At 37.2% G+C, this 16,047-nt stretch overlaps 1 protein-coding gene across 1 annotated transcript in view; it reads left to right on the top strand.

Moving 5' to 3' along the window:
- Positions 1–16,047, top strand: part of prkg1b (protein kinase cGMP-dependent 1b) — a 152,834-nt gene that overhangs the window by 57,049 nt on the left and 79,738 nt on the right. Inside the window, exon 3 of the mRNA XM_016240741.1 lies at positions 1,511–1,624. Within this exon, the coding sequence (XP_016096227.1) occupies positions 1,511–1,624 (114 nt within the window). The remainder of the gene's footprint in view (positions 1–1,510; positions 1,625–16,047) is intronic.

The raw sequence follows: 16,047 nt of genomic DNA, 5'->3' as shown, positions 1-16,047 counted from the left end.
ATTATAGTTAAACACATAAATATAGAGATAGATACATATATATATATATATATATATATATATATATATATATATATATAAAAATCTGACCATAATATTTCCTATATATATTAATAATTAATAATTTTTATTTTTTTTCTATTAATGTTCATCAATGTTTCACTCTATTTGATTGACACTGCTTTTGACAATGAATACGCTGATTTGGTGCTCAATTATTATTAATTATTATTATTGTTTTTTATTTTTGGTAATTGTTTTTTTTTTCTTTTCTTATTATTGGTATTTTAAATCCATACTGGAGTAATAGCTGCTGAAAATTCAGCTTTGCCATCACAATAATACATTCAATTTTAACATATATTAAAATAGAAAATAGTTGTTTTAAATTGTAATAATAACAATTACAAGATCAATTTCAAATGAATGTAGCCCTGGTGAGAATAAGAGACTTCTTGCAAAAATATGAACAAATCTTAATTATTCTAAAGTTTGACCAGTGTATACACACACACACACACACACACACACACACACACACACACACACACGTTGTGTTTCCATGTTTTATGGGGACATTCCATAGGCATAATGGTTTTTATACTGTACAAACTGTATGTGCTATTGCCCTACACCAACCCTACCCCTTACAGGAAACTTTGTGCATTTTTACTTTCTCAAAAAAACTAATTCTGTATGATTTATAAGCTTGTTTCCTCATGGGGACCTCAAAAATGTCCCCACAAGGTCAAAATGTACTAGTATTACTATCATTGTGGGGACATATGGTCCCCATAACGTGATAAATACCAGGTACACACACACACACACACACACAGTGATTATTACACATAATATATGCAGTATGCAGGCCTGTGCCCCAAGTATGCTTTTTATCTGAACAACATGACATCACTGTCAGTCTGTACATAAACATCTTTGCTTTTACGTGCTACCTTGCTGTTGCCAGCAGTTAGCAGAAAGAACTTTCTCAGACCTACCTTATTCCGAGTAGGGGCCCCCGGAAGCTTTGGTTTAATTCAAAGACTGCTTGAGGTGACAGATGAGCTCTTCTGCTAAGACTGTTGTTGAATTTCCCATGAGCTAACACAGAGGTAGTTACATGTGTCATGTAATACGCATGAATCCTGAAATAACAGTCCCAGGCCCTCTCAGTGTGGTTTCACTGCATCTCATCTAATAGTTTAGGCATAATACTCTGCTAATCCTCTACTCCTTTTTTTCCCATCTTTTCACTGGCCTATTTCTCTCTGTGCCCATTACATTAGAGAGCTCCTGCCTTTCCCAGTGATTTCACCTCCCCCACTCCCCTCGAAGCTTCTGCTCATGTCTGCTGGCCTAATGAAATGAGACTGTTATTGGAATGTATTAGGCCAGGTTCGGTCTGATCCAGGCAGCCGGCACGGATGCATTTCCAGACTGTCATGCTTGCTTTCATGAACAGAGCATCATCAATGGACTTAAGGATTTATCTTCTGATTGCTTTCAGATGGCAAGGTGGAGGTGACCAAGGAAGGCATGAAACTCTGCACCATGGGACCAGGGAAGGTGTTCGGAGAGCTTGCCATCCTCTATAACTGCACCAGGACTGCTACGGTACAGAGTGAGTGAGGAGAACAACAATGCACCTGCACATCTGCAATTCCAAATTGTTTAAGGGGTCATGAAACGTAGTTTCAGATTTGTATATTATGTTTCTCAAGGGTAGTTTATAAAGTTTGCAAAAGTTTTTGCAGCAAAAATGGTCTAGTATTAATAAAAAAAAAACATAATTTTCCATCCTTATTTTCACTCTCTTTGAAACCCCCCCCAAAAAACAAACAAACAAACAAAAAACTCTCAGGGGGTGTTACCTCTTACAGAAATGTAAGTAAATGCCCACTGTTGTGATTGGCTAACTTCATTGCACCATATAAAAGGTAAAATATATGCATTAATATGTTACTTTAAGTCATTAAATACCTTATCTCTCAGCTGAGTACTCTTATAGTTTAAACCATTGTGAGTTCGCCTATAAGAAGGGTCATTACAGTGTAACTCAAGACCAAGTCACAGTGTCCCTCTTACAAAGTCCCTCTGCACTTCGAAAACTGTGGTCTTCCACACACACAAGCATACATCACCGTTTCTCCCACATGAGAAGAGTTTCTTTGACAGGAGAGCCACAGCAACACACAGATGCAGTGGCACAGAAATACTGATGTAATGAGGTCAAAGGTGTATGTTTATCATGTAATTAAACATGTCTTTGAACGTAGTTGAACCAATCAGAATCAAGGTCTGGAAGGTAAACCTTCTTCCCACTGACAACATTCTGAAAGAGGGCAGCAGATTCTCCTCAAGAATTTGACAGTATTTTGCCCCATCCATTTTTCCTTCTGTCCTGACAAGTGCTCCAGTCCACTCCAGAGAAACACCCATCACAGGATATTACCATTACTTCCATGCTTTACTGTAGGAATGGTGTTAGCTGGATGGTGAGCTGTATTGGATTTCTGCCGGACATATGGTTTGGTGTAGAGGCCAATTAATTCAATTTTAGGGTGCTTTCACACTTGGTTTGATTGCCTGGTCTGGACCCCATTTCGATTGCTCCCCCTGTCCCTGTCCCCGCTGGACTGCGTTCAAATTATTTTATCTGGGTCCGAACCGCGGTTCATTTGCATCATCAAGCCAGCAGCCGTTTACCCTGTTGCTTAGTAACAATGGCAGAGGAGAAGTCGGCAAAATGCGTAGCATTGCTCTTTTCACTTTTGTATTAATGTTTTTGTACCATTGATTTTGCGCCAAAGCTTCAGTAAATAATGGTCTTACGGATGAACTGTAAATGCTCTAAAGCAGTGTTTCCCAACCGTTTTTTAGTCGCGGCACCCTTTGGAAATTTTAACAAACTTGTGGCACCCTACAAAATACATTGTGTCACAATATTTGAATTTCTATCTTCGATATGATAATTTGAAAAGTATAGATATTCGGTACAACAGGGAAGAACTGCAAAATATAATGTCATACAGATATTTTTAATATTATTAAAAAAAATTGTCCATCAATGGTGGCAATCAGTAGGCTAATTTCTAATGAAGAGACCAATTTATATGACAGATTTTAATGTAGGCTTTTATACATATGTAAACATTATTTAATTAGTATTATAACTAGCACAAATTTTTGCTCACTCAGTGTTTTTATTGTTTTACAGTTGGGTAATTTTGGTGCAGTAGCACGAGATAGCTTGATTTCAAACTTTGAATTGAATAAAAAATGACAAGTAAGCAGTCAGTAATAAAATAAGAACAAATAAAGAAATTACTAATGATAGCACAAATAAAAAATAACAACAGGCCTTCGAATTAAATAAATTGCTTTTTAGTTGTTCAGGTAGGTCTAACAGTAGGGTTAAGATATTTACTTATTTTTTACCAATTATCCAAATAATGTTTAGTTCTAGAAAACTATTATTATCAGAGGACACGTGAGCATAACAGTTAGCAGATCAATGAATGAGAGGGCAGCGTTACCAGAGTTGCCCATATACCTAGTTCTAGAAAACTATTATTATCAGAGGACACGTGAGCATAACAGTTAGCAGATCAATGAATGAGAGGGCAGTGTTACCAGAGTTGCCCATATACCACACCATGTTACAACACAATACGGCTATTGCAGACAGAAACAATACTGTACTACATCGATGTTTCCTGTCGGCTCAATTTTTGAGTGGACTTTGCTGTTCCGATGAGCATGAACGGTATACTAGTGGAGCGAATGCGTGGCGCGCACACGCATAGAGCGGGATAATACGCAGAGCGTCACACCACGTGAAAGTGAATCCTGAGCGGTGAACTAATTTTCGGCAGCCGAAATTTCGGTGCATCTCTAATTATTGGCGACATCAGAAATTGATATTATATAATAGATGCTTTTTTGAACATTTTAGTAATTTAAAAATATAAAAAAAATGATTTTTTTACACGGCGCCCCTGCTCTCGACAGACGGCACCCCGGTTGGGAAACACTGCTCTAAAGAACACTGAAGGTAAACAGAAATGCTCTCTGCTTGCAGAGCATCAGTCACGCTCGTCAGGAAAATGGGTGAAACACAAACACACAATTTTATCAAATAATTAATCATTAATAGCCGCTCACTTCCACAATTTGGTATGATTGCATTCATATCAGCAGCAAACCGTACCGGAGTTCACTTGAACCGTACCCCAGACCACCCCTTTTAAGCAGACTCAGGTACAGAAGACATCATCCGAGAAGACTTTCATATCATCCAAATGTACCGAACTCTGACGTCAGTCGAACCCGGGTGCGCACCTAAAGTGCTAGTGTGAAAGCACCCTTAGTCTCATCTGCCTTAGAATCTTCAAGGTGCGTTTTGGCTCAGTCGTGACTGCATGTGGCCTTTCTTGAGGAATGGATTTTTTCTTGCAACCCTCCCATACAAGCCACATTTGTGGAGAATGTGTGATATTGTTGTCACATGCACACAATGACCACTCTTTGTCATAAATTCCTGCAGCTGCTTCAGAGCTGCTGTAGGCCTTGGTCGCCTCTCTGACCTCCTGGCTCTTTCATCCAGTTTGGAGTGACGTCCTGATCCAGGGAGGGTCTGTGTTGTCCCAAATACCTTCCACTTCTTAATAATAGACTTCACTCTGTTTATTGGCATTGATAAAGCCTTTGCATTTTTTTTGTATCTCCTGACTTGTTCATGTCCACAACTTTATCCCGGAGATATATTTGACAAGGCCTTGCCATCCATAGTTAAATGTTTGCTTCAGTTGCACTACCAAGGAATTAAAAAGGCTCCAGGAAAGCTCTTTTCATGTTGAGTTAATCAAAATGACCACAGCTGAGCACAGTTGAAAGTCTGTGAAGGTGATCAGCTACACTTGATTTAGTTTGCATTCCATTTTTAGGAGGGGGGTGATCCTTTGACCAACTCAGTGACCTGTTGGTGTTATATATTTCACTTGCCATGCTTTCTAATGCTCAGATCTTTAGGAAGGCTATGCAAAGTTTTTGGAGTTGCAGTTTCTTTACATCCACTGACAGAACAACGTCTAAGTGGCATGAGTTGTTCAGAACACACTTCCTTGATTACATACGACGATGACACGTTAAGGTGCATATCGAGGTGACATTTTGATTCTCCATTTCATGACCATCTTAAAATTTTGTGTACCTCTTGTGCAAAACGTCAGTTACATAGGAGCACATGAGATTGCAAATATGCAAACATACATGCATAAGCATGAAAATGCACATGGAAAGACCCTTTCACTTTGCAACTATGCAAAGACAAACCACAATCTGGAGTGAGTTACCATGGAAACACATACACTGTGTTGTCATCCTTAACTTAGCAAGAACAGTTACTCTCAGGAGGGAGTAACCATGGAAACCACACACACACACACACACACACACACACACACATATTAGGGATATGTACGTATCTGTACATATATGAAGTAGCCTAAATAATCTGGAGTGAGTAACCATGGAAACACATACACTGTGTTGTCATCCTTAACTTAGCAAGAACAGCTACTCTCAGGAGGGAGTAACCATGGAAACCACACACACACACACACACACACACACACACACACACACACACACACACACACACACATACACATACATGCTTCTCCGTTAGGGATACATGTACATATATGAAGTAGCCTAAATTACTTTGCATACAGTTTTTAATACAAAACTGAAAATTAAATATGAGGCATGATCTTTTCATGATTTTTTTTATTGTTTTGTCTGTGCAATACATAATTTAAATATTGTCCTGTATTGCTCTCTTCATGTTTGACAAGGTTCATATTTGTTGTATTTCTAAAACAATATGACAAGCTAATTTGTATGCATGTCAGCCTGGCAAAATAATTTGCAAGCCTCACTTAATTTAATTATCAAAATGCACAATGCATAATGGCTCTGGTTCTTCCCCTGTTAAACCAGATGCAACACTGTGTTTTATTAGAAGATTCTGTATTTTTTATCTTGCTGTGTGATGGTACTTCAATCTTTGCTAAATCATTGTTATTGACACTGGTAGGGACGTTAGCTTTTGTGTGCCTAGCGTGAAATAGTGTGAAATATACCAGCAATGGAAAGAGGTGAGTCAGAATCTGTGTCTCATCTGCATCTCTTAAGTGCGACAAATGCCAGGCCATTTCCTCAGATTTGAAGAAAGACGCTAAGATGAGAAACACAACCACAAAGCCATTATTTTGTCATTTTAGCTTTTTGCCTCTGAGACAAATGCAAATACATGTACTCCCTTATCTCTCGCTCTCTCTCTCACTCTCTCTCACTCGCGCTCTGTTGTCTGTGCAGCAGCTGTTGCTTTATAAAATCTGATCAAACTGTTTTTTTTTTGCAATTCAGTTTGTCTTCCAGATTTTAAACTAGCTACATGGCTCTTTTTCCCCCAACATTTTGCACACATGCAATACAAGATGTATGGTAAGTAATATATGGGAAACAGGAATGGGCAAAACATATTTTAAGAATTGGTATCTTAATTGGAATTACATAAATTTTTGGAATTTTAATTTATGTGATTACATCATAATATATAATTACATCATTAATTTTGGCTGCTTATAATGCCTATATATATATATATATACATATATAAGATATTCTTTGTCTTATGCAATTACTTGGCATAATAAACAGTCATAATTAATAATTATTCAAATAATTTTAATATCCTCCAATGTTCCACACGTATAGCACTCATATGAATTTAGTATGGATTTCTTAAATTCAAATCCAAATCGCAAATCTACATCTTGTTTCTTATATTATCTAAAGAAACACAACTCAAATGCAGAGAAAAAAGCAAGGGGAGAGATCAGGAGAGAGGTGAAAAATAATAACGCATGAATACATCAAGGTGAGACCAAGCAAAATTGATTTAGCAATGCTGAGGTTCTCCCTGGTGATCTCTGAGCTTACTGATCTCTACACAGTGTCTAGTTGTAAACTACAAGGAGTGAGCTTCTCAGAGACGTGTGCTGTGAGTCACTGCTGCGTGAGAAGCACATTTATCACACCAGAAGTACAATAGATATATCTTAAACTATACACAGATGATAATACTTCTATTACAAAAACATTATATGATGAAGCAATCTTTGGAATGTGAGTCATGGAGATTTTGAATTATTCTACATATATAATACAATAAACAGGATGTGTTCTCTCATTTGAGAGATCAAAACCCTGCAAGTGACTGTCTTAATGAGAGAGTTGAATCCTTAAATCAAGCGATTCGTTTAAAAAAGCTATAATACATTTAACTTAGCAAACGACTGTACTTACAGCCTGATTGAATAATTTACTGGTCCATGTAACGCTGAGGAACAAAACACCATGTTGGAAGCTGTTAGCCCCGGCTGGCCCATTTAGCCCTTTTAAAATGTAATTTATTCCTAATTTATTTAGTAGAATTTTTAGGATCATTACTTCAGTGTCACATAGTCCTTCAGAAATCATTCTAATATGATGATTGACTGCTCAAGAAACACTTTATTATCAATGCTATTGCTGCTTAATATGTTTGTGTAAACCGTGATACACTGCCATTAAAAAAATTGGGGTAAGTTAGATTTAAAGAAAAAAAAAACTTTTATTCCACAAGGACGTATCAAATTGATCAAACTTGACAGTAGACATTACTAATGTTACAAAATATTTTTTTATATCAAAACATGCTGATTTTTTTTGCTTTCTTTTAATTAAAGAATCCTAACAAAACAGTAACAGTTTCCACAAAAATATTAAGCAGCAAAAAAATCTGTTTTCAGGATAATAATAAGAACCATTATTAGTAATTTAGCACCCATAATAATTAATAAATATAGATGCAAGCACCAAATTAAGGGGCCAAGCACAACGGAGGCAGAATGAGGAGCAAACATGGCATGGAGGATCAGACCAAACAACAATTAGCAATTAAAAACATTTTAAGGTGATTTTACTCAAACTGGCTGAAAAATCCTAAATGCAATCACTAATAATACGATTTAATGGTTTATCAGTTTATCAGTAGGTGACACTGTTACCAAATGATGTGGCGTGGTCAGTGTGAGGTGACAATGACACACATAAAGTTTGGTGTCAGTATGTCAATGCTTTGCAAAGATACAACCTCAGATGCAGTTTGGCAAGATGCCATCGAATTTGTTAATGTGGTATACAAAACAGTTTCACCTATCGACACGAAATCAATAGCTTTTGGCTGGCATGGTCTGAAGATGATTTGGGTTGAATTTGGTGAAAATTGGACCAACAGTCTAAGAGGAGTTTTTCAGTATAAATCAAAATGGCAAGGAACGACAGGAAGTTCAGATGATTATGGTATAATTGGTATCAATGGTATCAATCCAAGGAATCTAACAAGACCAGTCACATGACAAGAGGCAAAACGGTTTATAAGTTATTAGCATTTTTTGAAATGTCATTATTAATGGTTAATCGCTTCATATTAATGGTGTATCACTTTTGACCAATAGGTGGCACTGTTGTCAAATTGATGTGGCGTTGTCAGTGTGAAGTGACAATGGCACACAACAAGTTTGGTGTCAATATGTCAAAGCTTTGTAGAGATGCAGCCTCAGATGCAGTTTGGCATCATTCTAGCAAATTCTTTGATGCGTTAAACAATAACTGTTTTATATTTTTACACAAAATCCATCACCTTTTGCCGGTATGTTCTAAAGATGATCTGAGTCAAATTTGGTGAAAATTGGGCCAACGGTCTAGGAGGAGTTCACAAAAGTAGGTTTTTTGTTGTAAATCATGATGTCAGACAGGAAGTTCAGCTGATTGTGGTATAATTGGAATTGATGTTTTTGGTGGCACTGTTGTCAAATTGATGTGTTGTGGTCCGTGTGAGGTGACAATGACACATACGATGTTTGGTGTCAATATGTCAAAGCTTTGCAGAGATGCAGCCTCAGATGCAGTTTGGCATCATTCCAGCAAATTTGTTGATGCGTTAAACGGTAACTACTATATATTTCGACGCAAAATCCATCACCTTTTGCCGGCATGGCCTGAAGATGATCTGAATCAAATTTGGTGAAAATCAGACCTACGGTCTAGGAGGAGTTTTGTTCGACTCGGTATGTTGCACCAAATCTAAAGAGATGTAGTCTCGTTTAGCCAGATGACTGACAGGTGTGACATCTGATTCTAAGATTAAAAGAGACCAGTCTTGTGATTCTTGGCCAAACCGTTTAGACGTTATAAGCAAAAATAACCATTTTACATTTATCCTGACCACTAGGTGCTGCTGCGCTGAAACTGTGCAGGTCTTTGTCAAATTCGTTTACACATTATTCAAGAACAGTTTGACTAATCGACTTGAATTCCATAACTTTTTGCCAGCATGGTCTGAAGATGATCCCAGCCAATTTTGGTGAAAATCAGACAAACCGTCTAGGGCAGGGGTGCCCAACCCTGCTCCTGGCGATCGACTGTCCTGCAATGTTTAGCTCCAACCCTAATCAAACACACCTGAAGCAACTAATTAGGGTCTTCAGGATCACTTAAAAATTAAAGGCAGGTGTCTTTGATTAGAGTTGGAGCTAAACTTTGCAGGACAGTCGATCGCCAGGAGCAGGGTTGGGCACCCCTGGTCTAGGGTGAGTTAAAAAAAATTAGGTTTTTCAAACTATTAAAAATTGCAAAAAAAATTTTGACATGTAGAAATGTAAATTTTAACATCTATTTGACTTGGCATGAGCCAAGGAGTCAGAGTAAAAAATAATAATTTTGCATCTAAACTTTACGGTTGAAAAGTTATTAGCATAAACATGAGTGAAACTTTGAGCTGTTGGTGGCACTAGAGGGTTTGAGTTAGAGACTCCAAACTTGGTTCTATGGGCTGCCATAGACTAGAGCGAAAGAAGAAGAACGCCAACGATTCCAGTAGGTGTCTACGCACCTTTGGTGATCGGTCCCTAATAACTGAGCACCAAATTAGCATATTAGAATGATTTCTGAAGGATCTTAAATCCCAGGAAAATGGGGCAACATGACAGTCATTCTCATTAGACACACACACACACACAAAAAATATTATGCATTTGATTGATGGAAAAATTGATGTGGGTCACATTACAAATATCTTAACACGTGTTGTACCACATCTGTCTCATCTTGAGTGAATGGAAGTAAAAAAGTGCGGAAGATGACTCCCATTTGAGCCGTCATTAGCTCTCTATGGAGAAAGGTCCTATGATTTTAGCATCCAGACACATTAAGGGCATTAGCAGCTAAAATTCAGAGAGCAACACATTATCTGTCACTCCAGTTCATTGTTGCATCAAGTGCCATGAGTTGCTTGTTGCCATAGAAACCCTTCCGCATTGAATATTAGTGGTGAAATCCCCAGGGGAGATCGTTTCCCCCTTTGCTTTTTGGCAGTGTCCCTTTGCTCAGGTTTGGTATGGCACAGAATGCGACTTCATTAATACTGGCTTTTCTGATGGAAATACGTGCTTAGAGTTCAAGGCTGTTTAAGCGAGATAAAGCCACAGGTTTTCTCTTGGATGTAAAGCAGTGTTGCTGAAAGGCAAATTTATCTAAATAGGCATGTGCTTTCTTATGCAGCCTTTTGAGAATCAGTTTTCAAGTCAGATTATTCTTTTTGATAGTGTTGTTTCTTTCAGGCTTTTGTGAAAATGGGCATTTCTAGCTCCCTTGAAGTCATGGTTTGCTCAAGGGTGATGATGGTGCAGTGTTTTGTGATGATTTCCTTCCTCATTACAAAGTCAAAGCCTTTTCCAAAGATGATCGTTCAGGACTGCCCATTGCTTATAATGATCACAAGCCACAGGATTGTCTGATTCTCCGGCTATGATTTAAAGTCGCACTGCTATCATAATAACAGTTTGCTCTCTGCCAGACTGCCAGACTCTAATGATCCAAACAAGGATGACACTACTAATCTTTTAAAGTTGAACTAATCGGCACCACCATTATCACGTTTTAATGAGCTATTTTTTTCACATTTTATTGACACAAAATATCACATTCTTCTGATTTGTGAATTTAGTATCTTCTTGTGACCTTGAAGTTCCTGTAGTGCCCACCTTCCTGGTGTTCTTCAGTGTTAACAGCTATGAGTGGCTCATGTAGTAAAGTAAGTGGGCTGTTAGCCAGAAGAAAGAGTGGTTTTGGACAAAGTGGAAGTAATCTGTTATAGTCTTCAACACTACTGCAATTCAGGAGTGACTGTGCATGTTCATCTCTCCGGCAGTCCAGGAAGTTTGGTTGTTGAAAGCAGTTGTCACTCTTTTCACACCAAACTCTTGTGTGTGTAAAGAACTATATTTAGAGAGTGTTAGCCGTATTCTGCTCAATGTAGCAATAGATTATTTTTGGAAACCCAAGTCTTTTTACATGCTGAAATGGTAACCGATCTGGACACAGATTACTGAACCAATCACTGAGGCATCACAGCTCTAGGGTGAATCAAGGATATTTGGTTGGCATGGTGCAGTTTATCTTATTGCAAAGATCTGAATAAATGAATATTTTTTGTTTTACATTACTGGTCATTCACCAGCTAGACTATTGGACAATAGCCATGTTTCCATTCAAGAAAAAAGGTTTAATGCATCAAACTATTTACTGATGCAGCTGATGGAAATGGCATTTGGTGATAAAAGCGTTGACACAATCTGTTCTGTTTAACTTTAGTGCATAAATTCTATACTTCAGATGCTAAAACTCGGTTGAAAACACTTTTTGTTAAGAAAAAGGTTTTTATTGTAAATAAATGTTATGTCATAGCAGAATTAGCCTACATGCAGATTCCGCATTCACAATTTTGGTCCAGTGCCATTTCTTGGTAATCTTGGTAAGAACAGTGCAAAAATGTATGGAAACTCGCAATAAAATTATAATAATGGCTAATGATAATATTACATACAAGAGATTCTAAGAGGGAACAAATGCGCTTTCCTCGTAAGGGTTGGCGATAATATGTTGTTTTGAATTTTGTTAAAAAAAGCTTTCAATTTAATGTCTTACGTTTTTGAATTAATTACATTAATTCCATTTTAAGGGATTTATCAGTGTTAAAATACCACTTCTGTCCTCAGGTGAGAACAGAATGACTGGAGACATTTACAAATTATGTCTCATTTTTTGTATAAAATACATCTCTACAATTTTAAATCTATTGGCTGATGTCAACAACACATTTTCTAGTATGTTCTTCATTATCAAAGAGTTCTAGTCTCCGTCTTCCTTTAAAGGGGTCAGCTGCCTTTTTTTATTATATTGTACTGTTCTCTGAGGTCCACTTATAATGTTATCAAGATTTTTACCTAGAAAAACATCATACTTTAGCAGTAGCCTAATAGGCTATTTTCTGTCCCGTTTTGACCCCCTCATCAGAACGCTTTGTTTGAATAGGTGTGGTGGATTGTAGACTGGGAAGTAAACGCCCACCGCTATGATTGGCTAACAGTTGTGTATGTTTGACAGTCTACAGCCTTCGCAGATGGACACTGCGTAGTAAAGTAAGTGGGCTGTTAGCCAGAAGAAAGAGTGGTTTTGGACAAAGTGGAAGTAATCTGTTATAGTCTTCAACACTACTGCAATTCAGGAGTGACTGTGCATGTTCATCTCTCCGGCAGTCCAGGAAGTTTGGTTGTTGAAAGCAGTTGTCACTCTTTTCACACCAAACTCTTGTGTGTGTAAAGAACTATATTTAGAGAGTGTTAGCCGTATTCTGCTCAATGTAGCAATAGATTATTTTTGGAAACCCAAGTCTTTTTACATGCTGAAATGGTAACCGATCTGGACACAGATTACTGAACCAATCACTGAGGCATCACAGCTCTAGGGTGAATCAAGGATATTTGGTTGGCATGGTGCAGTTTATCTTATTGCAAAGATCTGAATAAATGAATATTTTTTGTTTTACATTACTGGTCATTCACCAGCTAGACTATTGGACAATAGCCATGTTTCCATTCAAGAAAAAAGGTTTAATGCATCAAACTATTTACTGATGCAGCTGATGGAAATGGCATTTGGTGATAAAAGTGTTGACACAATCTGTTCTGTTTAACTTTAGTGCATAAATTCTATACTTCAGATGCTAAAACTCGGTTGAAAACACTTTTTGTTAAGAAAAAGGTTTTTATTGTAAATAAATGTTATGTCATAGCAGAATTAGCCTACATGCAGATTCCGCATTCACAATTTTGGTCCAGTGCCATTTCTTGGTAATCTTGGTAAGAACAGTGCAAAAATGTATGGAAACTCGCAATAAAATTATAATAATGGCTAATGATAATATTACATACAAGAGATTCTAAGAGGGAACAAATGCGCTTTCCTCGTAAGGGTTGGCGATAATATGTTGTTTTGAATTTTGTTAAAAAAAGCTTTCAATTTAATGTCTTACGTTTTTGAATTAATTACATTAATTCCATTTTAAGGGATTTATCAGTGTTAAAATACCACTTCTGTCCTCAGGTGAGAACAGAATGACTGGAGACATTTACAAATTATGTCTCATTTTTTGTATAAAATACATCTCTACAATTTTAAATCTATTGGCTGATGTCAACAACACATTTTCTAGTATGTTCTTCATTATCAAAGAGTTCTAGTCTCCGTCTTCCTTTAAAGGGGTCAGCTGCCTTTTTTTATTATATTGTACTGTTCTCTGAGGTCCACTTATAATGTTATCAAGATTTTTACCTAGAAAAACATCATACTTTAGCAGTAGCCTAATAGGCTATTTTCTGTCCCGTTTTGACCCCCTCATCAGAACGCTTTGTTTGAATAGGTGTGGTGGATTGTAGACTGGGAAGTAAACGCCCACCGCTATGATTGGCTAACAGTTGTGTATGTTTGACAGTCTACAGCCTTCGCAGATGGACACTGCTGTGATTTAGGTTAAAAACGCATAAATACTCAGAACATATCAAACGATCTGTAATAACTGACAAAGCAATTACATTACTGTCGGATCCAATATAGTCCACACAGCATCGCCGTTTAGTTTCAATCTTTCTGAAAATCCTGTGTCGAATTGTGCCTTGTTTGTAAACGAATCTGTGGTAAAATGAAGTGACAGAGCTCTTACTGATGTGGTGTTAAACGTCATTAAAAATAAAATGAATCCACCTTTTCTTAATGTTGGGATCAGAAGGAAGGCAATGCAAAGACTGTGTTTTTCCACAACTTGGCACTGTACAGCGTCTTCTTTATCGTTTGGTTTCTGTGTAGACCTGTGTTTGCCTCTCTCGTTATTTACTCTACATGCACAAATCGGTGGGCGGAGCTAAACAGGCAGTGCTGTAGAAGCAGGCGTTGATCTCCTTCTGCAGAGGCGGGGTTTAGCCACACTATTACATCATAAAGTGTCACATTCCACAACCTGTCATTTTGGCAGACTGGCTTCAATATGAGCCTTTTTTAGACTAACGAGAAAGTTTTGAATTCTGAAACTTGATGTTTTTATAGTACAGTGACCTCTTACATGTCAAAAGATCAAGGGAATTTTGATTTCTCAGTTCATGACCCCTTTAACTCTTGCAGGATTGAAAGAAGTTCTTCACCGGGTTGATGAGTTCTGGTCTGCCAATGTGCATTACTGTGACAGAGCGCTTGATTGTAACCGCAGGTTTGCTAATGAACATAATGAGCGGTCACAGTCTGGAGTGGCTGCGTCATGGTGTGAAAAGGACATGTAGATGCTGAACTAGACCTCATGTCTTGGTCTCGCTTTGCTCTTCTTCTCTCTCTACACCTCTTGAAATGTTAGTGGAGGAAGACTTTATTGAGTCTGATTAGAGTCATGTGTCCTGATCATAATGTGATTTGTATGATTGGAAGAAGCGACAGAGTGTTCTTTGAACAGAAAATAAGTCTTATAAAACTTCTTGCTGTCACACCACTTTACTTTACTTTTTTTGCTGAGCAAGTCTGAGATGTATTAAGAATGTCTTTATTTTAGTTCCAGCTGCACAGTACTTATCCAAGATCAAAGTCAATAGATTAAACCTTCATCATATCTTCAACACCTCATTCTGTTAACGATATTATCTAACACTCTTTTTCCATATGTGTGAATATACAGTACACTGTAAAGTGACCTCTTACATGTCAAAGTAAAATACTGTAAAAATGCTACAGTAAAAACCTGTTAATTGGTTATCAGTAACTTTCCATACTATATACGGTGAATAACTAATTTCATTTAATGTAATTTTACTAGGGATGCACCGATACCACTTTTTCCAGTACACGCCCGATACCGATTCTTTTATTTTTGGTACTTGCTGGTACCAAGTTCCGATACCGATTTTTTTTTATTGCATTTGTAATTTTTTTTTATTAAATATTGGGTACAGAAACCAAAAGACTATGTATAATGTTAGTTGGTTAACTTCATTTATCAAATACAGTCAAACCAAAATGTATTCAGACACCTTCAACATTTCTCACATTATCACAGTTTATCCGCTATAGTTTAGAAAATGGTAATCAAATATGACAAGAACTCAAGAGTTAAACTGTGTCAGAACAAATTCAGCTTGATAATGTTAGATAACTTTGATAGAAAGGCATATAATGGATTACAATCAACCAAAAATGATTCAGACAGCTGTTAGTATGACAGTATTTACACAACTATCAGTACTTAGTCGGGCAGCCCTTAGCCTCAATGACAGCCTGTAGTCTCCTGGGCATGCTGTCATCCAGCTTCATGCAAACCTGAACTTCAATTTTTTTCCCAGTCTCGTTCTGAATAATTTTGGGTATAATTTGTCACAGTTTATTTTATTGTGCTATCTTCACTTACATAAATGAACTATAGTGTCCTGCACCCACTAGTAAAAAATATAAAAAATTATGGTCTCTGAATAATTTTTGGTTTGACTGTATATCCTTCGTTTATTTTCACACTTAATTAAGTTTTTGTTACTTTCACTGTTCATTTTTTTTGCTCTATGG

The sequence above is a fragment of the Sinocyclocheilus grahami genome, unplaced genomic scaffold (assembly GCF_001515645.1).
Source record: "Sinocyclocheilus grahami isolate Dianchi unplaced genomic scaffold, SAMN03320097.WGS_v1.1 scaffold599.1, whole genome shotgun sequence".
Lineage (NCBI taxonomy): Eukaryota > Metazoa > Chordata > Actinopteri > Cypriniformes > Cyprinidae > Sinocyclocheilus > Sinocyclocheilus grahami.
This window is presented reverse-complemented; position numbering and strand designations above follow the sequence as displayed.